Genomic DNA, 24,707 nt, shown 5'->3' with positions numbered 1-24,707 from the left:
GGGTCTTGAATGTCTCCACAGGAGACTCCATAACCTCTCTGGGCAACCAGTGCCAGTGCTCCATCACTCTTACTGAGAATTTCTAATACTCATTTATGTGGAATTTCCTATGCTGCAGTTTGTGGCCATTTTTTGTTGTCCTATCACCTTAGATATTAATAGACGTGGATCAGATCCCCTATGAGTCTTCTTTTTTCAAGGCTGAAGCGACCTAGGTAGCTCAGGCTTTCCTCATAGGATAGGTCCTCAAGCCCTTTATCATCTCTGTATCCCTCTGCTGGAAGAACAAAAACAAGGCAAACAAAAAACAAAACAAAAAAAAAAACGTTGAAAATGAGGGATGGAATTTAAAACAGTATGGGCATTCAGGTGCCTTCCTTCAGAAAATGTCTAAATAAGTTTGACCTTCATTGTGTGGTTCCTGTACTTAACTGAAGGCAACTTGAAAAAATCTTATTTATATAAGTATATTTTGTGCTTAGTAAGAAGCTGGACATTGATTTTAACTTGACATGTTTCTTCTTTGAAGTAATATAAAGTCTTTGTCTTATAAATGTATACAGAAGCTTTATGGCCCATCAGGGTACCATGACAATCCAGTGTATTGATTTTGCAATGTTAAAAGGTGACATATTTGTTGTTAATGAGCCACCTGGGAGCTGGATTTGAATTGTATGCAGGAAGAAGCAATGGCTTTGCTGTAACATGACAGGCTTTCTGAAGCAGTGCAAGTAACTGTAGTCCTACATAATTCCACATGTGTAAATTTTAGAGTCAGAAATGAAAATCTTAGAAAAAATCAAGTGAAAAAGAATATTTACTATTTACAACAAAAAACATCCTGCAGGTTGTTGCCTGCAATAGCTCTTGACATCTGGATCTTAAAATTAATTCATTGAGGGCTGCTCTGAAAGTAATGCCTATTTTAAGATGTTGGCCCATGAGGTCAGAGAAGGTTGGTGGTATGTAAGTAGAGGCTGAACCTTCTCACCAGTCTTCCATTTTGTTGCAATGTGACAGATGGCAGTGGAGGGATGGTCTTACAAAATGGAATCTGGCATATAACTATGGATGAAGGAAGAATGCAGAATTGAATTCTTCTGTGTGGTGGGGAAAAAGATTCACCCTTTGATACCATTGATGCTTGCTGAATGTTTATGGGGAAAAAGCAGTAGATGTGAGGAGGTGGATAATCTATACTCCTGCAGATTTATACAAACATAATATGCAGGCTGTTCATTGCTGGTGAAAATGCATAGCTAATAGTGATGACTATTTTGAAAAGGAGTGGGGTTTTTTTAGGTCAGAATTTACTCTATTGAATTGTGTTATTGTACTCTTTGTATTGGCAGCACTTTCCATAGGAAAAAATAGGAGGCTTTACTTTTAGACTGATGTACATAAGAAGGATTTTTTTCTTTAAAGAGAGGGGGAAAAATAGCTTAAGTGTAATCTGAGTTCTAGGTTACCATTTTAATTTGTTTGCTTCAGTGTATGGATTTTATTTACATTTCCCTTACTGTCTGTTCTGTGGTGATAGGGCAATGAGAAATGGCTACAAATTGTGTAGGACGTTCTGCACAAATGTGCATGGGGACTTATTCACAGTAAAGGAGAGTGATAGAGCACTGGCACAGGTTGCCCAGAGAGGTTGTGGAGTCTCCTGTGGAGACGTTCAAGACCCACCTGTATGCCTACCTGTGCAACCGTGTCTAGGGAGCTGCTTTGGCAGGGGGGTGGACTAGATAATCTCTAGTGGTCTCTTCCAACCCTTACAGTTCTGTGATTCTGTTCTCCTTCTTTCATCTTTTCTGCTGAAGTGTATACCTGTAAGTGTAAAACTGTTGCAATTTGGTTTCACCTTGCAAAACATCGATGATGATGAGGGGTGGGGGGAAGGGAATTTACTAACCAAACTCGTGGAAGAGTGTTAGATGAGATTTTGTTTTACTGTTGTTCAAGTGAAGTGCTGGGTTTAATTATTTAAAGATGCGGAATGGTGCGACAATATTTTTGAATATTGTTTGATTGCATTGTGTATTATGTGCTAATTCTGGCCATTTTGAAGCTAGTTGTGGGTGAGTCAGATTTATGGATTCATGAGAATTTGCTGAATTCTCCTTTCAGACTTTAATGTGTTCTTGATATTTTGTGTGCTTAAATGCAAATAATCCTGCAAAGAAGTATAGAAGTAATTTTATATCATGTTTTCTGTTTTCTAACACTGTGTTTTGCTTAAATAGATTTGCTTGGAAGTGACAGCTCTGAAAAATTGGATACAGTGTCTGGTTGAACTATTCTAGTTCCAGACGTTCTAAAGAGTGTAGAAAGGAGAAAATGAGATCTCTGTATTTTTAAAGATGACAGTTCTGTCTAAGATTCCTCTTCAATTCTCAACTTAAAACAAATTGAGTTAAATATATTTAAAATGTATGTACTCATTGATGGTGTACCTCTTCCTAGTTTCCTTCTTTAAAAGGACAAGGAAGAACACTGACTTGGTAAATGTAAGGCACTCTGTGAGGTTCTTAATTCTGATTTGTTCCCCCCCTAAACAATTTTGTATCTTAACAGGCTTTTATGAAATGCTTACATGGAAACCTAAATCTGATATAATAGTTTCATCTCATTGTATTTTCTCATATTTGTGTTGGTGCTTAGTTAGGCTTTTATGTCTTTCATTCAAATTAATTTCAGTAATGCAGAAATACTAATTTAGGAATAAAATGGGTATAATATTTTGATCAGATCCAGGTTTTAAATATTTGTTAATATTTAATTTCTTTTTAAATGAATATTATCAATCTATTTAGAAGGGTGGTAATAGTTCCTTGCCACTTTAAGATGTTTGAAACCTTGTATTGTAAGCCTCTGATTTTTTTTTAGTGCCCTTATATCTTTATTCCAAAATAAATGTTTTTTCAGAGAAGATAGTTCTCTTCTATTTGAATCAGCAGATATTTCAATTTTTCTCGCTGCTTTTTGTATGTTATGTTTTAATAATTTTTACTTTACGGTACCCTGTCATTTTCATAGGTTCCTGATTCTGTGAATTAAGAGTCAAGTGACCTATCCTGCTTGTTTAAATCCTGAATTTTCACATACATTCTCAAAGATGCTTTTTAAAAAAGACCACCCTAGAAGGTGAGGACTGAACTTACTGAATATGGTTCTTCCTTCCTGAGCAGATATGATCTGATGATAAAAATTCCTTTCTTCTTAGTAACAGTGTATTTAAGTGCAGTAGGTTTATAAAACTTTATATTTTATATAAAGTTTATATTTTATATAAAACAAATTTATATTATTATAAACTGGAGTTTTAAACTCGAAGATCTATATTATATAGTTTTAAACAGAAGTAACTGACAATGAAGTTCTGTTGTGGGGGACCTCACTGAGAGGGTGTTTGGGCACTAAAGCAGGCCCCCCAGGGAGCCTGGTGATGGCACTGGGCTGCCAGAGTTCAGAAAGGTCTCAGTGTAAGCTCTCAAATATGTGATTTGATTTTTGAGTTGTCCAGTGTGGAGGTGGGAATTGGACTCCTTGAGGGTCTCCTTTAGCTCAGGATATTCTTATTCACCAAGCAAAAGCTACCTCAGTATGGAACCTATAGTTAGTGCAGGTACAGCCAAAGCAAGGCCAGTGTTCCTTTCTTTGTCTTCTCATCTCATGCTCTGAAGTGTCAGTCTTACCTGATAATCTACTCTTAATTACTGTTTTACTATCTCCTATCATAAGTTTGCCTTCCTCTTACTCCCCTTTGCAGTATCCTGAAACGAATTGCTATTATTTTAAATTCAGCAGTCTCAAGCAGAAAATTTGTGACCTTGGATTTTCAAGTTCCTGCCTGAAACACAGATAGTGCAGAAGTATTTTCCTTCCTGCAAAGAACGTATTTTTTCATGAAACTAAAGCACGTGTGTTTTGATTCTAAGGGAGTCAAAATTTTAGTAGTAACTACTTTCTTTCTGATGAACAACATGAAGACTTTAAGGGTAATAAGTATTCCAAATCTTTTTCTTGAAGGAACTAAGCCGTATTCCATTCTTGAAAGTAATGATGAAACTGTAACAAAACACATAAGTAGCTTGCAACTTTACTGTGTAGTTACATTTTTTTTCCAAATATTTTACTAACAAACTAAGGGTTTTACTATTGTGTTTCATATATGGAAAGAAGGTGTTACCTTTTAAGTGAACCTTGGTAGTGCTGGAATGTCTATGCAGTGACTGAGCAGTTTCTGTCTAGTTTACAGAGCTGGTATTCCTGTTCTCTTTGCGTATAGAGGAAAGGGATGAAGTAATGGTGTTTGCACTTTTTTTCTTTCAAACAATGCTTGCTGTCTACATTTTAGGATGTAATTACATCCGTGTTTGAGTTAATTTAGTTAATTTTGAAATTCGTTTTTTCTGTAGTTAAATTTTTTCCACAAAGCTTGCTTTTTGTGGATGGTTCTGATTAAAGTAGGAGACCTCAAATTGGAAGGAATAAAAAGGTTATTCAGATTAAGATGAAGTCTTCTTTCCACTTGATGCTTGAAGAAAGAGAGAAGGCTTGTAAAATGTTATGCTGTGGTGCAGAAAACCAATTATAATATATGTGAAGTATGTACCTGTTATTAATTTGAGGCATCCTTCCATTTGAAATTGGAAAACCCACAAATCTAGGATTGTCAACTGTCAACCTGATCTGGTATGCTTTACTTGCCATTAATGCTAATCATAAGTATATATGAGTCTCTAAAAACTTATCCTGAAATTAGAAAAAAATGTTGTTATTGTCATCCATGTCTTGTTTGTCCATGCTTTCCTCCCCCTGCCCAAGCTGTCTTACTGGCAGATATTACAACAGGTATTATTCTGAGTATGAGCAGTTGTGTAAAGATAAGTTACAGAAACATCGTGTAGCTTAAGTTAGCTTAGTGTTTTCATGGTGTGCACACACTGAACACTAGTTCTTATCTAGTAAGAAAGAAATGGAGATAACTCAAAGCTGATTTTGGTCCAAAAATAAGTGTTTTTCCACTTCACTAAAATTTTTTGACAATGTTCAAAACGGCATACAGTGCTCGTTGTCTATGCCCATGTACAAAATATGTGCATAAATCGGTGTTGAGGAATTTACAGGATTAGTGCTTACCTAATACCTGTAAGCATGTGAAATATGCTATGTTTGGATCATTAGATTACAGTCCAGTGTGAAATAACTTAGCTGATTCAGGAATGGGTTGCTCCAAAAGAAATGCCTCCCATTTATTTCCATGGGAAGTACAAGAGATACAATGAGCATAATAATACTGTATTTTGTAGAGCAATTTCTCCGGTATGGAACAATATTTTCCAATGTTATTACCATCATTAGCCATATATTTTTAGCAGATAGGAACAAGAACTTGCATGCAGTGTGTGAAAATCTGCATGGCTGTCTGTAATGGGGCTTGTTTTTCAAGTCACTGTCAGCACTGCTGAAATGTGCCGCCCACTGCCTCACTGTGCTCACATTTATTGCTTGGTATCCATTAACATTCAGCAAGTATCAATAAATGTCAACAGGTACAGGTTTTTTTCTGCATAAATAAGTTCAACTCTACACCTTTTCTTCAGACACGCTTCCATGTCAGGTAACACTTTTGTCATACTGCTCCTCTGCTGCCATCTGTTGCACAGAGCAACAGAACATAATCGAATGTTGGTGGGAGGGCTCAGCCTCTACTGACATCCTCCTCTGATGTTGCTGGCTGGCACAGTAAAATAATAGGCATTACTTTCAGAGCCACGCTCATATTTGAACTTGACTTTCACTGTAGTTCCTTTGAGATCTGTGTATTGTTATTATCATAGTCTGATTTGGACATGTAATAAGTGAATGGAGGGAAAAACCCAATTATTTGCAGAATGTGAAATCCTTATGATAATTTGGCAGAGTTTAATTAAACAAACCACACTTTTCTGATAGGACACTACAGAATAAGGGCTTATTTGTTATAAATAAGCAATACAGGGTTTTCTGAAGGATGGAAGTTCTAATTTTTTTAGAAGAGAAGTACATTCAAAGATCTTTTTGAACTCCATTTTATGGAAATGAACAGCTGACTATTCAGACAAGTTTGTGCTCTGTTGTATAATAATAGTATTTTGAAAATGTGTGATATAATAAAGGACCACTAAAGTGCTTATAAACTTAACTTACGGAAGCATCATAAAGATGAGCTAATTGAATATTCAGATTAATGTATGGGATAACTGAGAACTAAGAAACCTCACAAACCTTTTGACTGCAGCTTGGAGGTAGGTGGGAGAGGAATTCAGAAATCCTAATGTCAGTTTCTGTCTTCTGAACAACTGGTTTTAAGTACTGTCATTTTACAAGTCTGTATTTTATATCTGTTTTTTGTGGTCTGCTCAAATAGTGGTTTCAGCCTATTCATGTGTAAAAAGTACAGCGTGTCCCTTCTCTTAAAGAATAGAATTTCTTAACAAATCAGTAATAGATTGGTAGTAGTTCTAATCTTTGCCTGTTGGGGTAGTTTCTTATTGATCTTGATCTTTTCCTGTTTTGACTGCAACATGCTTCTATTTTTTTCGCCTTGTATATTTTTCTCTCCCTTTCATAACATTTTTGTTTAGTTTTGGCCTCTCTGTGTGGCTTTACCTTTGGAGCCCTTCTGTGCCTTTGGCATAATCCTCTTTGCTGCTTGCTGGCTGCAGTTTTATCCACTGGGAAGGAACAGCAGGTCTCCTGCTGCTCAAACAGAATTCCTGCTCCATGCAACATTATTACATTTATTCTCCATTCAGTCTCTTGCTTTCCTTCTGAAGTAAAGGTAAGAGAAGCCTCTGGAGACCTCTCTACCCCAGAAGGGTTTATACTGAACAGGGATTATGTCTCAGTGTCTCCAAATGGCTGAAGTGTGAAGTAGTCTGTACAGTCTGTGTCCATGAGATGAAACATAGTATTTCACATTGCAGAGTAAATAATAAATCTTAGTATTTCTGCCATGTCAAATCAGGCTATTTAAAATGTTTATGTAAAGCATTTAGTTCTATGAATAATGCTTCTCTCTCTCTCAAGTAATTTCTCTGGAAGTCTTCTTGGACATTGTATGCTTGAATAAAGACCTTAACAAGCAACAGTTTAACTGACAAGTGACAATCCATACAAATTATAAATTAAGCAGTAAATAAAGTTCAAAATGAAGCAGAAGTTAAGCGTAAGCAAAGAATACAATATAGAGATGTGGTCAGTTTAGGGAAGAAGGACTGATAAATATAAACTAAAATGGACATTAGAGGCCTGATGGGAGTGAACTTTAGCTATATTAACTAAAGCAAGAAAAAAGATGTTGGACAGTTATTTCATTTTGAGGTGAGAGATGATGTAGATGTGATAAAGAAATGAAACTAACTCTTCACCTGACCTTTAAACAAAGGTGATAGTATTGTATTTTAGAGGCAAAAGCTGGAAGTCAGTCTGAGATATATCAGACTCCAAGCTCTGGTCCTATGTAAGTCAAGGAGGAACAGATAAACATCACCTGAGTGATACAGAAAATGGCATTCCAGGTCTTCTTATAAATAAACTTGTTAGGGCAAACATGGTGCTGTTTTGTTGGAGAATAGAAAATATTCTATCTGTATTTAAGTAGTGGGGAATATGAAGAAGGATGAAGATTTTATTTAACAGAGCAGATTTTATATGAAAAATCAAGATACTGACATAAAGGGAAAATAGCTAAAATGGAAATTGAAAATTACTTTACTGGTAGGGGCTTGTGCAAGCCAATCTGATCCCATCCTTTGAAAAGATAACTAGTTTGCTAGGTTGTTACTTATTTTTAGTCATCTATTCTCTTTAGACTTCAGCAAGTGGTTGACACTTTGCCACCTGGGAAATTATTTGTTCATCTAAGGATGATGGAGATTACTAAATGGATCAGTAAATGTGTGAGAAACTCACTAAGATGAGATGAAAATTGATGTTTTTGCAAAGGTAAACATTATAAAAAGGAAAATTACTCATTCAAGGAAAATGTCAATTTTAAGAATTTTACTTTATATTTTCACCTTGGTACACAGGATGCAAGTGTAGTATTGAACAATGATTGTGGAAGAGATAACAATCATTAGTTTGCAGGAGAATTAGGGTATATTAGATGAATAACAGGAAAAACTTATAGACTAGCAACAAAAATAGGTTGAAGTAAAATAGCAAGTATGATACTATAATTCATAAATTCATTTAGGAACTCCTGAGCCGGAGCAGATGCAGATTATATATGGTTATTATGAGCACCAGTGTGGCAAAGACAGATTTACTTCTACAGCACAGTATCAAGTTATGTACTGCTGTAAGAGAACACTCATGATATCTGGGGAGGAGTTCATAAGGCTTTATCTGAAAGATTGTTATATTTTGGTCAGACATATTCATGAAGAAATAAGCTAACACTTGAAATTCAGAAAGAGCCCTTTAATAAATACGGTATGTAGAGTTAGTTGTGCAAGAAATGTCTGAAAGGGTCTTGCTCATTCATATTTAAGCATTATCTGCACCAAGATCAAGTTATGTTCTGTAAGCTGTTTAAAGAGCAACTCAAACCACAGTATGCAGTTTGAAGTATCAGAGGTGTCAAAGGATACCTGTTTTTCTCTAAGCCAGTTTTCTTTTGTTCACATGACAGAATTACTGAGTTTTCAAGGAAGTCCATAGTGCTGCTGTTTTAATATTTATAGAAATATAATATTTATTATACAGTCGTCTTATAAGTTTGCATTAAATGTTTGTTCAGTAGGTTAAGGTGTCAGAGTTATAATCAATGTCCTATGGAAGTAATTCATAGGATGGCTTGCATTGGAAGGGATCCCAAAAATCATCAAATTCCAACCTCCATGCCACAGACAGAGCCACCTACCTCCAGATCTGGTACTAGAACAGGCAGCTAAGGGCTCCATCCAGTGTGCTATTGAACACTTCCAGGGGCAGGGTATTCACAGCTTCTCTGGGCATATGCGAACCAGGTAAAAGTTTTTTACTGAGGCTTTTTGGATACCTTCAGAAAAAAAAAAGGCTAGCAAGTTATAATTCAAGGAATCACATGGTAATGTTGTAAATATCATTAAACATACAGTATTTTTTAATTAGAATTTCATGGAAGGAGTCAGCAGTAGCTGTAATAATGTTGCAAAGCTAGTGCTAGCTCTTACAGAAAGTAGTTAAGAACATAGTCAGTTGTGTTGTAGTTGTATTAAATAATACAGCAGTGCTAAATAATAGCTGGTTGTCTTAGCCTAAGTAGTTTTCTTTGACTTCAATCATCAGGATTTTATTTTATTAGATTATATTTATTACAAACACACATGGGTAAAAGCTATACATCTCTTTGTGATCTTAGGTAGTAATCTCATTCATTTCTTATTCAGAAGATCTTTTATCAGTTTGTTTGTATTTTTTCATCTTGCACATTGCCTTTAATAATTCAGCAAATGTTGTACCAATTGTAAAGCAAATAAATGTTAAATGTTGGTTTTTTTTAATTTAGTGATTTTCCTCTTAAATGTAAGATAATTGTAAGTGTAATTGTAAATTAAAATTGTAATTTTAAGAGTAAGAGTTCCAGCCCAGGTTTATATTTTGTCAACATGTATATTCTAAGGAAATATACTAAATATATTTCTTGTATTTCCCTATATCCAGTTTTCTGTCACAAACTGAAGATGGAGCTGTGTTTGTAAAGAAATTTAAAAATAGGTTAGAAACGTGTTGTGAAATGTAACAGGAGATCCATCAAGATGTATTTTTATCTGATATTTGCTGTTGTGGACAAAACTGAGCATGTTTTTCTTTTCATTTAAAACACAGAATGTTGCAGAAACCTATAACTTCATGTTTTTAGTAACATTGATTGTACTACTATCATAAAGTATTTGTAGACTCATTCAACACTAAATGAATGAGTGGCAAAGAAATAAGTAACAATGAAAGGTGCTTGTGGAAGTTAATAACTGAGGTTCTAGCAGTATGTGATGGAATACAACATATGGTTTACAGCCATACTCTGTTAAAGTGTCTTCCTACTTAATAAAGAAATTATGGATAGCATTACTGATATGTATTTGTAAAAGTTCACTTTTGAATGGAAACATGCAAGTCAAGGAAAAAGATATATCCTATCCAAATTTATTCATAAGTATATATTAGAGTAAAATACTACAGTAATAAGGAAATTGCAAGCTATTGAGGAAATGCATGAGATTTTGCCTATGGAAAAATGCAACTAGATGCAGAGTTTAAGAATTTTTCATATAGATTAGAATAACTGTTGAGGTATACAATATCATAGAATTACAGAATCAAAGAAACACAATCTTAGGAATTGGAAGATTCCACTCGAGATCATCTAATCCAGCCCCTTTCTAAGGCAGGCTCCTTAGAGGAATAGGTTATGCAGGAAAGCATCCAGGCAGCTTTTGAGTATTTCCAGAGAAGTTGGCTCCACAACTTCTCTGGACGGCTTGTTTTAGTGCTCTGTCACTCTCAAAGTCAGAAAGGTTTTCCTCATTTTTGTAGGAACTTCCTGTGTTTTGACTTGTGTTCATTTCCCCTTGTTCTGTCTCTGGATGCCGCTGGAAAGAGTATGGCCTATCCACTTGATTTCCTGCCCTTTCAGTATCTATAAGCATTGATGTGATCCCATTCCTTAGTGTTCTTTTCTCCAGGAAGAATGATCCCAGGTGTCTCAGCCTTTATTTCTCACAAGGGAGATGTCCCAGGTCCTTAATCATCTTTGTAGCTGAACTCTTATCAGTAGCTCTTTGTCTTTCTTGAAGAGAGAAGTCCAGAACTGGATACAATACTCCAGATGATGTTTCACCTCCTTCTCATGGATGAGGGTGAAGCTGGCTAGCTTGTAGTTTCCTGACTCTTCCTCCTTGCTCTTTTTGAAGACTGGAGTGAGATCGTCCTTCCTGCAGTCCTCAGGCAGCTATTCCATTCTTCACGACCTCTCAAAGATGATAGAGAGTGGCTTAGCAATCACTTCTGTCAGCACCCTCAGCTTTCTCAGATGCATCCCATTGAGACCCATAGACTTGTGTGTGTTGAGTTTTCTTAGATAATACCTGACCAGATGTTCCTCAACCAGGGTGAAATCTTGCCTTCCTCAGACTCTCATCTTTGGGGTTTGGGATTTGGGATTCCTGAGACAGTTAGCAGTAAAGACTGAAGTGAAGAAAACTTTCTGTAACTCAGCCTTCTCAGTATCCTCTGTTAATAGGACATTCAATTCTTTCAACAGCAGGCCTGGTGTTCCTTTTGCTTACTTAAAGACATCTTTAGTTGATCATCAAATTCTTGTTGTCTTTGACCTACCTTGCCAGATTTAATTCCAAACAAGCCTTAGTTTTCCTTTTTGTATCCCTATGTGGCCTGACAGTGTTCTTATATTGCTCCTAAGAGGCTGGACTCCTTTTTGAGATTCTGTAGGTTTTCATCCTCCATTGGAAATTTCCATTAATTTCTTGCTTATCCTTGTGGTGCTCCTGCCACTTTTGCTTGATTTCTTAGTCTTGGGGATGCACTAATCTTGAGCTTGGAAGTGTTGGTGCTTGAACATCATCCAGCTCTCTTGGGCCCCCTTCCAGTGCTGTAACCCATGAAATACCTCCAGGTAGGTCATTGAAGGCAACAAATTTGCTCTCATGAAGTCCAGGATTAGGATAGGTAGATAGACTGACAGGCAGGCAGAGGCAGGAAGTTAGGTAGATTTCTGTACGTTTTTTGGCCTCTCATTTTTGCTGTTTAGGCAAGCTAAGATATCTTAGAGAAATAAAAAGATTTGTGAGTAATTGGATTGATGCTGATGAAGAATTTTACTGAGGCGTAAATATATTTCTTCGGCAACCAAAGCAGAATGTTCTGCTTACTTGTCCCAGATGGCTTCCTGTAAGAAGATCATATTTAGATTGGTGAACAGACGTTACTTATTTGAGGACATTTGGGAGTATTTTGTGGATTATGTTCATAGAGTAAAAGCTGCTTTGTAGAGATCCTTGACACTGCTTTTCTACACTTGTGTAAATTGGTTTTAACTTTGTGTCTATAATAGATTAGAATAAGTGATTCATTAAAATGTTTGAAAATAAAGGATTCTCAGTAGTATGTGATGTGAAAGAAAATAGGTTAATAATATAAAAATAATAGAAAAGCAGAAAAGTCTGTCTGTTGAATGGTGAAGGAATGTATTATGTAACTACCAAACATAAGGCTAGTGGTTTTTGTGTAGATGATTTGTTTCTGAGCATTATTTTAAGAGACACTTCAGAAGAATATATTGGAAAGAAAGTTCACTGTTTATTATTAGATGTACATTATGTCTCATTTCCTTGATAAAATTAGTGGTAACAGTAGCACAAAGAAAGCCCAACTCCCCTTAATCTCCAGTTTATTTATTTTTTTTAACTTATACACTTGTAGTTGATATCTGGCATTTTGACTAATTTACTTTAACAGATTTGTCACTTTTATATTGCATACTACCCTCTAAATTATGATCTCTCCCTGTATTTTATTTTTGTTTGCAGGGAGATGGGTGTTGGCAGGACAGGGTGAAGTATGGGAAAGAAGATATGTTGCCTTTTCATTATTTTCTTAGAAAATTCATGTTCGTTCTTTCCTTCAACTACTTAATATTTTTTACTGCACTTCTTATCACGTCATTTGAAGGAGAAGTTATATTTATCACTGATATCTGAAACGTGTACGTTGCTTTAATCTGACCACAGTAGCTAGTGAGAAGCTAGCAAGTAAATAAAACAAAGTAAGTCATTGCTCAGTTTTTACTCTGTGATCTAAGACCAATCTGTTCTTGGGACATAGATCAGTTACCTCCTTTAAAGTTTGTTAATCAATATATAATCCTATTCTATTCTAATTGTCTTTACTGCCAAACATTATTTTATGGAAAATATGTATGAATATGTATAGGATATTAAAGAGAGAAGAGGAATATTTTTACTCGCTTACAAAATCTGTAGTACAGGAGTATGTTAGCCAAACCCTACTCATATCCTGGTAAGCAGATATATATTTTTGTAGTTTTTTTGTAGGTGGATACAGTAAAGACTATGCAGCACCCTGACGATACTGAGGGAGGGATCATGTAAAATGAATGTATGTGCTCGTAAGTGAATTATTTATTAAATGAAACTCCAACTCTAAGGAAGATTGGATCACAAAATAGAACAACTCTCTTTGTCCTTACATTAAAAAAATGATTCCCAGAGGTCAGGGTTACTGCAAAACAAAACAAAGCTATTTAATAAGCAAAAATAATTAATCATTTAAAAAATAAAAATAAAAAACAACAACAGCACTATGCTAAAACTGAAAAGACACAATCTGTGTGCATCAGAAAGACATAAGCAGAAATGCTCATAAGTGAAGGAACAGGATCGAATACCAGTATGCTTAAGATGAAAGCACCTCACAGTTTTCAGATTTGTTCCATCTTTGAAAGGACTGAAATTTGAGTAGATGTTTGTTTCAGTTAGTAACTGGTAGGTGAGTGTGAACAAGATTGAATTTTCAGTATTAAAGTCAAGGAAATATTTGTGGGTTGCTGGGGGGGGAAAAAAACACCACAGTGTTGATAATATACTAGATAAAGTAAGAAAATATACCTTGGAGATGGATTTTTGGAAAATCATAGTTTTATCATTGAAAAAAATATCATTTAAAAAACTTTGTGCTATCTGGGGACAGAGTGGAGATGAGAAATTAGAGGAACTGTTCTTAGATCTTTCAGATTTTGCAGCAAGTATAGCTCTACAAGGACACTGAGGTATATACAGAAAAGAAACCAAAACAAGCTAAATGACTGTACCAGTGAATAGGGAAATTAGCACTCACCTTCATGTACGTATGTATACATATAAGCACATACAATTTGGTTGTTAAACAAAAAGATTGTACAATTGTCAGTATCTAAACCACATTTAAGGGAAATCTCTTAAATTCTGCAGGCTCTGTTAAGGTGAATATACCATATAAATAAAAAAATCTATGTATCAACTCCAATTTTACGTATTTATAACTTTTATATTTGTATATACAGATATGTATGTGTATAGACTTTACACTATGTTATATCAGCTAATGATTTAGAGAAAGGAGAGCTTGAATATTTTCTCCTAAGTAAAAACTATGAGTAAAATTAAGAAATCAATCGTTTCGTTTTTTAACGCATTCACATTTTCTACATGAAATTTGTTTATTTAACCTTGACTTCTAGTTTGAAACTCATTGCTATGAGAACACATTTAGATTTTTAGTAATTCTGTATAAAGGAGACTCATAGGCATTAGTGAAATAGAAAGAGAAGAGAGATAAAAATTGAAACATACAGGAATAAGAAGGAAAAAGATATAAAATGAAATTAAGAAATGCATCATTTTGAACTGGGATGCATTATTTAGGAATAACAAAGAATCTGTAAAAATTATCACCAACAACTTTGTCAAAATGTTCATCATATAGATTGTTTCCTTTGCATTCTAGCCCTTCCCTTTATCTCAATATACCATTAGAAATAGGATATGAAATACTTGCAGTCCTTAGATTCTATTTCAGAGCTGTTGCAAATGTAATCTAAAGATGATAAAATAACAAAGTGTTAAGTATGAGAATAATTTTGTGAAATATTAACTCTTTAAGTATAGATGTTAGTGTAAAAAGTATTTTAAGCTGGAAAACAAAGAAAAAAGTTAAGAATGTTTGTTCAGATTTTAATCTCAGATACAGCAATTTGATATTTCAAGAAGATTATTCTGCAGCCAGGTATGAAATCAAAAGTATGTCTTTTGTGTTCATAGCAATTTCATTATTCAGGATTTAATTTTTCTGGTCAAAAGCAATCATCAGTAGAGGATTCTTGAAAAATACTTTAGTTTTCAGATTGCACATAGTTTAGCAGCCAAGCTAATTTATTCCACACAAAAGCACTTCTATATTGCCTCCTGCTTCACCAGCAGCAGGGAAAGGTCAGCATGACAGTGGGAGACCAAATGAAGGATTTTTTTTCTTCTGTGACATCAACTTGTAAGACACTGGGAGTTTCAAAATTACAAGTGGTGGTGTAGATTCTTTCATCTGTTTCTTTCATCTTTCCCTCCTATGGCTACTTCATTGTTGGGTGACATCTTTGTCTGTCAGAATGAAGGAGAGAAAGATCATTTGTGAGAAGGGGCATTCTGTTTTCTTTTTGCTGTTGTCCTACACGGATGAAGAAGAAAGTGACAACCTTATGTGTCTAATTTTCTTACCCCATAGCAACTTAAGTAGAGCCTTTAAAGCCAAAAGAGTCTTGCCTTCTTTGTATGAACACGTCAAATAAACCCATTATGATTGCATGTATTTTGTATGTACAACTCTTTTGTTAGCATCAGTTCATCTTTTCATCTCTTATAGGTGACAACTAAAGAACAAGAAATATCAGTAGTAAGCTGTCAGGGAAGTTGTGACATGCAATTGTTTTAGTTATTTAAAAGCAAATTAGTGAAATCATTAGCAGGAATTATATAGGAACGGCAAACAGTGGGAAATTGAGCTATGTGACACAGCTTTTCTGTTCCTAATGGCTATGTATTCTTGGGACTGTGTATTGTTACAAACTGTAGTGTCTGATGTCAATGGCAAATTTAAACATAGCTGGAGAATGGGGTATGGTCTCCTCAGGTGTTGTCGACTTACTAACCTGCCCATCAAACATAAACTAATGAATTAAACTAAACCAACTTTCACTGCTTAGACTACATTTTATCTAAAATTGAGCAAAATAATTGGATTCAAATATATAGTTTTTGTGAAGGTAAAAACAACTTAAAATTTTCTCTTCAGGTTTCTCAGGCTTATTAAAAAGTTGTCCCTTCTCTTCCTGCAATCTTCATCTAGGCAGAGTCATGGATTTAGCCAGTCTATGGAAAGAGTCTAGTGGAGGGCTGCAAGGATAATGAAGGGCCTAGAGGACCTCTCTTACGAGGAAAGGCTGAGTGACCTAGGTCTAGGACTTGAAAAAAGAAGACTCAGAGGGGATCTGATCCACGACTATAAATGTCTAAGGTGATAGAACAAGGGGTAATGGCCACATATTGGTAGTCTGCCAGTGTGTACCAGTGTGTGTAAGAAGTTCTTAGTAAGAGTGATGGAGCACTGGCGCAGGCTGCTCAGAGAGGTGGTGGAGTCTCCTTCTATGGAGATGTTCAAGACCCTCCTGGATGCCTACCTGTGCAACCTGGTCTTAGGGAGTGTGCTTTGACAGGAGGGTTGGACTAGATGATCTCTAGGACTAGATGATCTCTTGTCCCTTCCAGCCCCTACAATTCTGTGATGCTGTGTTTCAATCAGTATTAAAAAAAATCTGATGTGATATCGCATACTTTGCTGATTATTCATTCTGATATTTGAGGTTGACTAGGTTGACTGAATCTTGCTTTACTAGTAAAAGAGATTTTTATTCTCAAATGCAGTAGACAAGTCTGTATTTCCAGTGTGTATTTATTATGCATACTTTTACTTTCAAGATCATCTCCTCAACATTGGGACCAAAACAAACAAAAAAACCTGTGGTAGATACTGTATTTGACTACTTACGTTATGTTTAAGTCACACAATGATGTAAAAAACAATTCCAGCTTCTATAAGATTCTCAGTATTTTACAGAAATCTACATTAAGGTGTAATATGTTATGAATGCTATAAATAGCGCTTTCTAACACTATGAATATGCCTACACAATTCCATTTCTTAAAATTAAGCCATTTATTTTAGTTAGAATGTGGCTTATACCCCTACAGACTTATTTTAGCAGTGAATTTTCATTTCTCATTCATTCATGGTTCCTAGAAGTGACATCAGAGCGATCTATCACAGGAAAGCAGTTTGTCACCCTTTCTGAGGGAGTGCTAGTGGGGGGGTGTGTGTGTGGAGTTAATTACATTGCCTGATATTTACAACATAACCTTTGGTGGTCTTCACAAGTAGAACTCAAGGAAGGCATTAATGTTTTCAAATCACAGCATTGTAGGGGTTGGAAGGGACCTCTAGAGATCATCTAGTCCAACCCTCTTGGGGTTGCATCCAGGTGGGTCTTGAACCTAGTTCAAAATTAATTTTCTTCCAAATCAGACTACCTTTTACATTTAAACAGCTTCAGTTTATCCCAGTAAAACAGTTTTGAATAGCAATTGCTAGCCTGCCTAACCAGTTTACAAAGTATTTGTGTTATTTATAATTTATGCATAGTTATCTTGTATATGTTTAATTATTACCTTTGAGAAAGCTAATATTGGAAGTGTGATAGAGAAAACTCTTCTGAAGGATATCAGAAAATCTAATTATGCTCTGTAGCCTATTGGGCTTAATAACAGGCTTTACTAGGCTTAATTATCTGTTTAGGTTGCATTTTGCAGAGTTGCTATTGAGAAAGTAAAAGAACTTTAAATTAGCATTTGACACAGAATAACCTTTCTTTTAACACCGAAGCTGTACGTAGACAATTGTTTCTGAAAAAATAATCATGTATTGGGTGTTGCTCAGGGTAGTTTTAGTAAATACAAGCAAAATAGTGTTATATAGGTTGAGTGACTCCAGAAGAGTATGTGGGTGTAGTTCTATATCATAAATGGTCTTTTGCTAGAAGAATAACAACTTGATTCTCTTATTCTCCACTGTATTGTGAGAATTGCAGAGGTACCCCTTTATACAGAGTAAAGCAACTCAAACTTGGCTTGCTTTTATCTCAGCTACTACATCTAAATGAGCACATAACCATACTTGCATATGCATACATTTTAATGAGTAAGATTGTTATTAAACTTGGTGTCTCATGTAAGCTAGCTGTATAGGTTCACAATTGGAAGATTTCATTGTGTGAATTAGGACCCTCTGGAAAGCCTGTTCATGTTGACCTGAGCTGGTTTTATCATATTTAAGATGATATCCTTTCTGGAGTTTCCCTGCCCACGACTACACAAAGACTTCTGATCTAAGAGGATCTTTAAATGCATTCAAATTCAAAACCACTTCTGGATTTAACTGTAATGTCAGTTAACACTGAACATGTTTAAGTAGAATTTTCTCATCTCACTTTCTTTGCTTTAGCATATACCTAATGATGGAAGTTAGTACGTTACCAACTTCATGCTGCCATTTTTATGGAGGTGAAGGAAGCTAGGCTTGTATTAACAGTTGCAGGGCTAGAAACCAGGAGATTTGCTTTGCATTAGTAGATATGCCACTAAAAGTGAGTAATAGCTTGTTCCTTCTTGTTTTGAGAAATTTTCATAAGATGTGATGATATCTGTAGAAATGTCTGTAAGGAGTGGTATAGCATGGTAAAAGTACTTTAATACCCTTCATTTAATTGCAGCTGGGAGAAGTGGCTTTCAGAGCAGAACCATTTTTGTTTATTAACTATTAACTACCTGCTGGACAAATTGTTTTAAATACATATTAATTTTCATCGTTATTCATATAGGATAGATCTTATGCATTTTGGTATGGTTTTGATTTAGCCATACTACATATAAGAGAATATTTTACAGGTTATCTCTTTTCTAAAATATCAGGAAGCAACTTCAACTTGTTTTATGTTAGTTTCAAGTATAGATAGTATATATGTTTCTGTTTGAGGATTTTCAAGACTGTGAAGTGTGAATCTAATGACACTGTTGATATTGGGTAAAGACTTGGTATAAGTTGGAAAAAAGGGCATAGCATGGAAGTAATTAATACAATAGTATTGTACAACCATTGCAACTACTCAGTGCAGCACACAGCTGTTCACTCATTCTCTCCCAGTGGGATGGAGAGATTCAGAAAATATGAGAATTTGTGGGTCAAGATAATGGCAGTTTAAAAGAAGAAAACAAACAAACACAAATGTACAATTTAATTGCTTGTCACTCAACAATCATTGCCCAGCCAGTCCTTGAGCACTGGTAGCTCCCACCCTAGCCAAGTCTCTGAAGTTTATTGTTCAGTGTGATGACAATTCTTTGGTTCATTTTCGGTCACCTTTCCACTCCCAGCTGATTGTGCACTTATGACTCATCACTGGCAGGGCAGTGTGAGCATATTAATGTTACTTTCCTTCTAAATCTTAACTATGGCACTGTGCCAACCACTTCGAAGAAAGTTAACTCTATTCCAGCTCAAACGAGGTCAGTTTGTTTTGTCCCAAGAAGTTTACTTTATAAAAGGGAAATTGGATAAGCTGTGGTTGGTGTGTTTTTCTTGGTTCACCTTCATCACAATTAAATCCTTCATTTTGAAATGCTTTCTTTGAAGGGTACTATAAAGTTGTGAATTAAAGCTGCAGGGAGTCTGGAGTAAGCAACTACAGACAGTGCTCTGAAACAAAAAAGGCTTATTTTCCAATACAATTAGTCAGGTGTTTCCTATGCAGAATGAAGAGATTGTGGCACAGAGAGGACTGTTAAAGGAGAGTAAAAACAATGCAGTTATGCGTATCTATAGAATAGATATCACGATGTGCTCACCCTTTGTTTCAGATGCTTAAATTTATGAGAAGTTGGTCTTGCAATCTTGCAATCTTAAGGAGTTGATAATTACTGGTTACCTGTTGAATTTACTGTCTTTTGAAGGTGACCTGTTTGGATACTTTATGAATCTGGGCATGGCTCTTGAGCAAAATTTGTGCCTGGATTATGTATAGACATAACAGTGCTCCCAAAGAACTTGGTGTGTTTTCAGGGAGCTCCACAAATTCTCTTAGAGTAGGCTATAGTTTTCTTTTATTTTTCTAACATTGAAGGTGACCATTTCTGACCTTAATACAAAAATTAAAAATGGCTCAGTACTGAAAAGCTGTATTTAAAATTTTAATCTCACACTTAAAAGTAGATTTCTTTTCTAAGTATAGCATTAGATTTTAAATGTAAAACAATTTAATTTTATGTTGTCCTGGGGAGCTCTTCCACACAGACAGAAGTGCTTTGACATCTTGCTTTGAATCATTCTCACTGAAATTAGAATTGTCAGTGAGTAGCACGACGCAGGTTTTGATTTCGCTCAGAAGTTTTTTCTAGTAGAATGACTCCTGACAAATGCATACTGTTTTTATACTTTCTGATAGTGTTTTTTTTAACATTAAATTTTTCGTACCTATGGCTGAATTGGTGGTTTATTGCTATCTGTTCAGGAAAAAAACAAATTTCCAAAAATAGAATTTACAGCTATAGGAGGTCAGACAGTAATGTCAGGACCTCTGTGATGTAGAATTCATTGCTGCAAGTAATGCGAGAAGGTAAGACATTAGTAAGGAATAAAAGTAGATGAAAGATTTCTTAAATCCTTTTTTATTTCCTAGAATCCTCTTGATTTTTTCTTTTTAAGATTTCTGCATATGTATATTACATGCCTACAGTAGGACTTATTTCTATTACTTTTACCAGTAAAAATTAAATTTATGGCATGAGCTACCCTGAATTCTAATTAATAATCTATAAAATATTGTTTACTATGTAGAATTGGGGAGTTGAAATTGGAGGTTTTGCCTCTTGTTCTTTCTGGTGACCCTGACCTGTTTTTGTGGGGTGAAAGAATTCACCTTAACTTTCTGAGCCTTGATTATCTGATATATTAAATGGATATAAGATAAGGTATAGTGAAGATTGCTTAAACGAGCACTTCCATGATTTTTGAATGACAATTGAAATTTGTTTGTTGATGTACTTATTTTTAGAAGTTTTGAGATGTACTGTACACCTGTGCTGTACTTTTGTACATTAAGTTTAAAGAATTAAAGTCTTAAATTCTGATATAATCGTTTCAGCTCTGACTTTTTCAGAATGGTTATTTTTGCCCGTTGTTACAGATTGATCAGGGACAATATGTCCTTGGTGAATCCGTGCTTGCTGTCACAGATCGCATCCTTGTGTTTCATGCCTTGATTTAGTTTCATAGAGGATCTGTTCCACGATCTTCCCAGGCACAGATGACAGGTTTAGAAGCCTGTAGTTTCCCAGATATTCCTTTTTCCCTTTATTAAAAACGTGTGATATTTCCCCTTTTTCATCGCCACGGACCTCACCTTAGCCTCTTTCTTCAGGATCCTGGGATGTGTGTTATCTGGTACCACAGACTTGCACACGTTCAGTCTCGGGAAGCTGTCTCTGATTTGCTCTTCTCTTACAGTGGGAGATGTTATGCTCCTCTAGTGTACAGATGGTTTATCCACATCTTGCAATAACCAGTGTGAATTCATCAAGAAAGCAGGTGGGAAAGTTCTGGAAATCTGTGTGATCTCCCAGGCTCGTGCATTGGTCACTCAGGGTCTGTACAGCTGCAGTGACTGCTTCCCACCAAACCATAACCAGGAAAGAAAAAGCATTTGGAATGCTTGTCCCCAGGCGTGGACGTTGGCATCTGGCACCTGATACTGAATTCTTGTCTCACTGTGTGTGTTTCATGTTTTCTTCACATCCACAGCTCTTTGCTTTGTGCATGTATTGAACACTTCAGTGTACACTTCCAAGTTTTACAGTATTTTATTTTAGGACATAGTACAAGTACTGCAACTTTTCTGAAGGAAACTACAGTGAATAATGGCATTCAAAGAGCTGTTAGTATACTAAAAAATAGAAGATCAATTTATCAGATCTTTTAATACTCAATTTTTAAATCCATTGAAATTCTGTTGAATATGTCGTAATTTCTATATCTGGGATGGCTGCCAATCATGCTCCCCTCATCTATTATCTTATTCAAAATAATGCTAGTAAGCTTGAAATATCATAAGTTGCTTTAGTCTCTCTGTAATCTACTTTTAATATGAGAAATGAAATACGGCCCATATGGTAACCTGGATGATCTCTCTTGAATTATTTCTGGGATAAAATCAAATAAATACCAGAGTCTTGGTTATATATCCAATCTCAATCTATTTTCATTAAAAAACAAAATCTCCTTTAAATATTCTTTGTCCAAAGCCATGTGATGATTTCACAGAAAGGATGGATAGCCTCAGGTCTTATATTTGATTAACCTCTTCTATACTAACCTACCATGGAGATTAAAACTTTAGAAGTGACAGTTACAGAATGGTTTTGGAGTATTCCATGCTGGAGTGAAAGTGTGAACAACATATAACTTCAAAAAAAAAAAATCACTTCTGACTTGGCAAAGTAAAAGAAAATGGTGTCTCAGTAATTTCATTGAGTTTTGGATCAGGTCTCAGCATGGTATTTTTCAGAGGAAAAAAACCCAAAAAACTAGTGCAGCTGCTTAAAAAGTGTGTCTACTGCAATAGAAAAGCAGAACATCATTTGTTAAAGCTATCAGCAAGCATGCAAATCTGAAAATAACTTATCACTGGGGTTGTGGGAGGGGTTGAGAGTGGAGAGTAAAACAGAGGGTTACAATCAAACTACATGCAGTCTGGAGTGATATAAAGAGAGACTTTGATTGTTAGAAAGTACCGTATTGGGATGTTGATTGTACATTTCAAGGGCAATATGATGTATTGTGAATACATTGAGTCTCAGTGCATACAAAACATCCACAATTGCTTTATATGTAGAGTACAAGCAGTTGTGCATACAAGAAAATATTTTCTTAAAGCTTTTCACTAGATTGGGTGAATTTCCCGAAGATATCTCTACCAGTCACTAAGAGTTATTAATGTGTCTATCTTTTATTATGATGTAACAATAATATCTCTTTCCTTAGAGTAATATGAGAGATTTGGATAGTGTAATGGACTTTCAAGACCTTTCAGAACCATCATTATTTAGTCTGATTTTGTATTAAATAAGTACCAGCCTGTATTTGTGGGTTAATGTATGCATACCATTTGGAACATACTTATTGACATTATGTAATAGACAGATGTTTTATTACTCATAGTACTGTGCATTCATAGCCCTCAGTAATCGCTGTTGAGCAAAATCTAATGAGGGAGATTGTGTGTCTTTTGCTTGGCTTTTAGACTTGTGGAACTCCCATGCAGTCAATTCAGTTGACAAAAGGGGATATGGTACCCCTTTTTTGTGTTCTTTTTTTTTTCTGTATGGAGTGAAAAGGAATAAAAATACTGTTTTCTCTCTCTCTCTCTTTCTCTCTCTCTCTCTCTCTCTATATATATATATATATGTACGTTTCCTGTTTTAGATTTAGAAGGGAGGACTTAAGAAAAATAAGATACCTTCTCTTCACTTTATTTGGATTGTGCTGTAATTTATCCCTAGGCGTTATAGAAGGATTTTATACGCACTTTTAACAGACATAAATGAAATCACCCTCTTATAAATGGAAGTGCACCAAAACAAAATGTGATAGCTCTTCTGTTTTTGTTGCTTCTGTTCTTTAAAGTCCTATTAGAAATGCTTCTCCAGCTAGTCTACCAGTTTGCTCTCCTTGATTTTGTCAGCTGATCAGCACCAGGCCACTAGCTGATGAAAGTCTGTGTCAGTGATTGCAGTGGCATTCAACATTTACTATTAATATGGAGAACACTATATCTTAGTGCTATAGTACTATTGAGAAAATCATAAATCATAGGATTAAATGACATCTGAAAATCCTCACTGCAATCAGAATTTTAATTTAGAATATTATTACCAATTTTTCCTGATTAAAACCTGTTTTTGTTTACTTTTTTTAATAATTAATTGTCCATTTATTCATGATTATTTCATTCTTCATCCCACATTTCTGAATAAGTTTCTTATTTCTATCTCAACTTGGTTATGTTTTCTTTAACTGTGCAGATGTAAACTTTTTGATGTCAGTTTTATTGCTGTTGCTATATTATTAATTTCTTGCACATTATGTTGTTCTTTAATTATTGCCATTAAATAATAGTAATCCACTTGGTAAATGGGTAACTCACACAGGAGCTTTAAGGGCATAGATTAAGCTAGTAGATTTCCTATATACGCTGACATGTTCTCATGATAATAGGTTTTTTGTTTATTTCTGCATGGTGAAGTACTCTTGTGGTAAAAACTTAAATCTCCATCAATTTTTCTCAGAATGAGATGGCTAAAGCTTTGTATAAATCTGTCGTTTGAGACCACTTGCCTTTGTGGAAAATAAAGGAGCAGTTCCATGTGCCTTACCCTATCCCTGACTATAAAATCTTGCAGGGAAACAAAAAAGCAGTTTGCTATGTTCTAACTTTCTCTAGTGGTATTGCTGTCTTTACTGAGTCTGGGTCAGTATTAGAAAAGTGAATTATTTGAATTATTTGAATAATGAATTTGACAGTTTCTTAAATGTGATTATTTTCTGCTTATGTGTTTGTGAAAGTCTGCTTTTGATTTGTTTAATATTCAGTCATTCACTTTGATGTTCTGATCAATTGTACACTACTTCAGTAAGTAAACATGTGTATCATCATAAACTTCAGTCAAAATGCCCATAGGAGAGTAATGACAAATCAAGGAACATGGGAACTAATATAAAATCTGAGGCATGTATGGAAAAGTTGAGATTTCTGTCACATTAATGAGGAGTTAGTGTAAGAAGCTCCCACATCCAGTGAACTTCATTAATACGAGATTTACTCTTGAAAATATCCTTCTTTCTGTGCTGCCGTTCTGTCTTCCTGGGGCTGTATCAGTGTTTGACAAGCTGTGGCCTTCACACTATATGAGGATATAATATTCCAGCTTGCTTTTCAGTGCTGT

General features: G+C 35.2%; 1 protein-coding gene across 2 annotated transcripts in view; it reads left to right on the top strand.

Moving 5' to 3' along the window:
* The window catches only part of PCDH7 (protocadherin 7), a 246,976-nt gene that overhangs the window by 36,804 nt on the left and 185,465 nt on the right, over positions 1-24,707 (top strand). Inside the window, exon 2 of one of the 2 annotated variants that reach the window (XM_065735690.1) lies at positions 13,107-13,335. The exons of the other annotated variant lie outside the window; for it this stretch is intronic. Coding sequence (XP_065591762.1) covers positions 13,107-13,163 — 57 coding nt within the window. The 3' untranslated portion in view covers positions 13,164-13,335. Of the gene's footprint in view, positions 1-13,106; positions 13,336-24,707 lie in introns of those variants that run through there. 2 annotated transcript variants of the gene reach the window in all.

The sequence above is a fragment of the Cyrtonyx montezumae genome, unplaced genomic scaffold (genome assembly GCF_038088225.1).
Source record: "Cyrtonyx montezumae isolate F1298 unplaced genomic scaffold, pur_monq_1.0 scaffold_2, whole genome shotgun sequence".
Lineage (NCBI taxonomy): Eukaryota > Metazoa > Chordata > Aves > Galliformes > Odontophoridae > Cyrtonyx > Cyrtonyx montezumae.
Note: the sequence above shows the minus strand (reverse complement) of the source record. Positions and strands in the feature narration are given on the sequence as shown.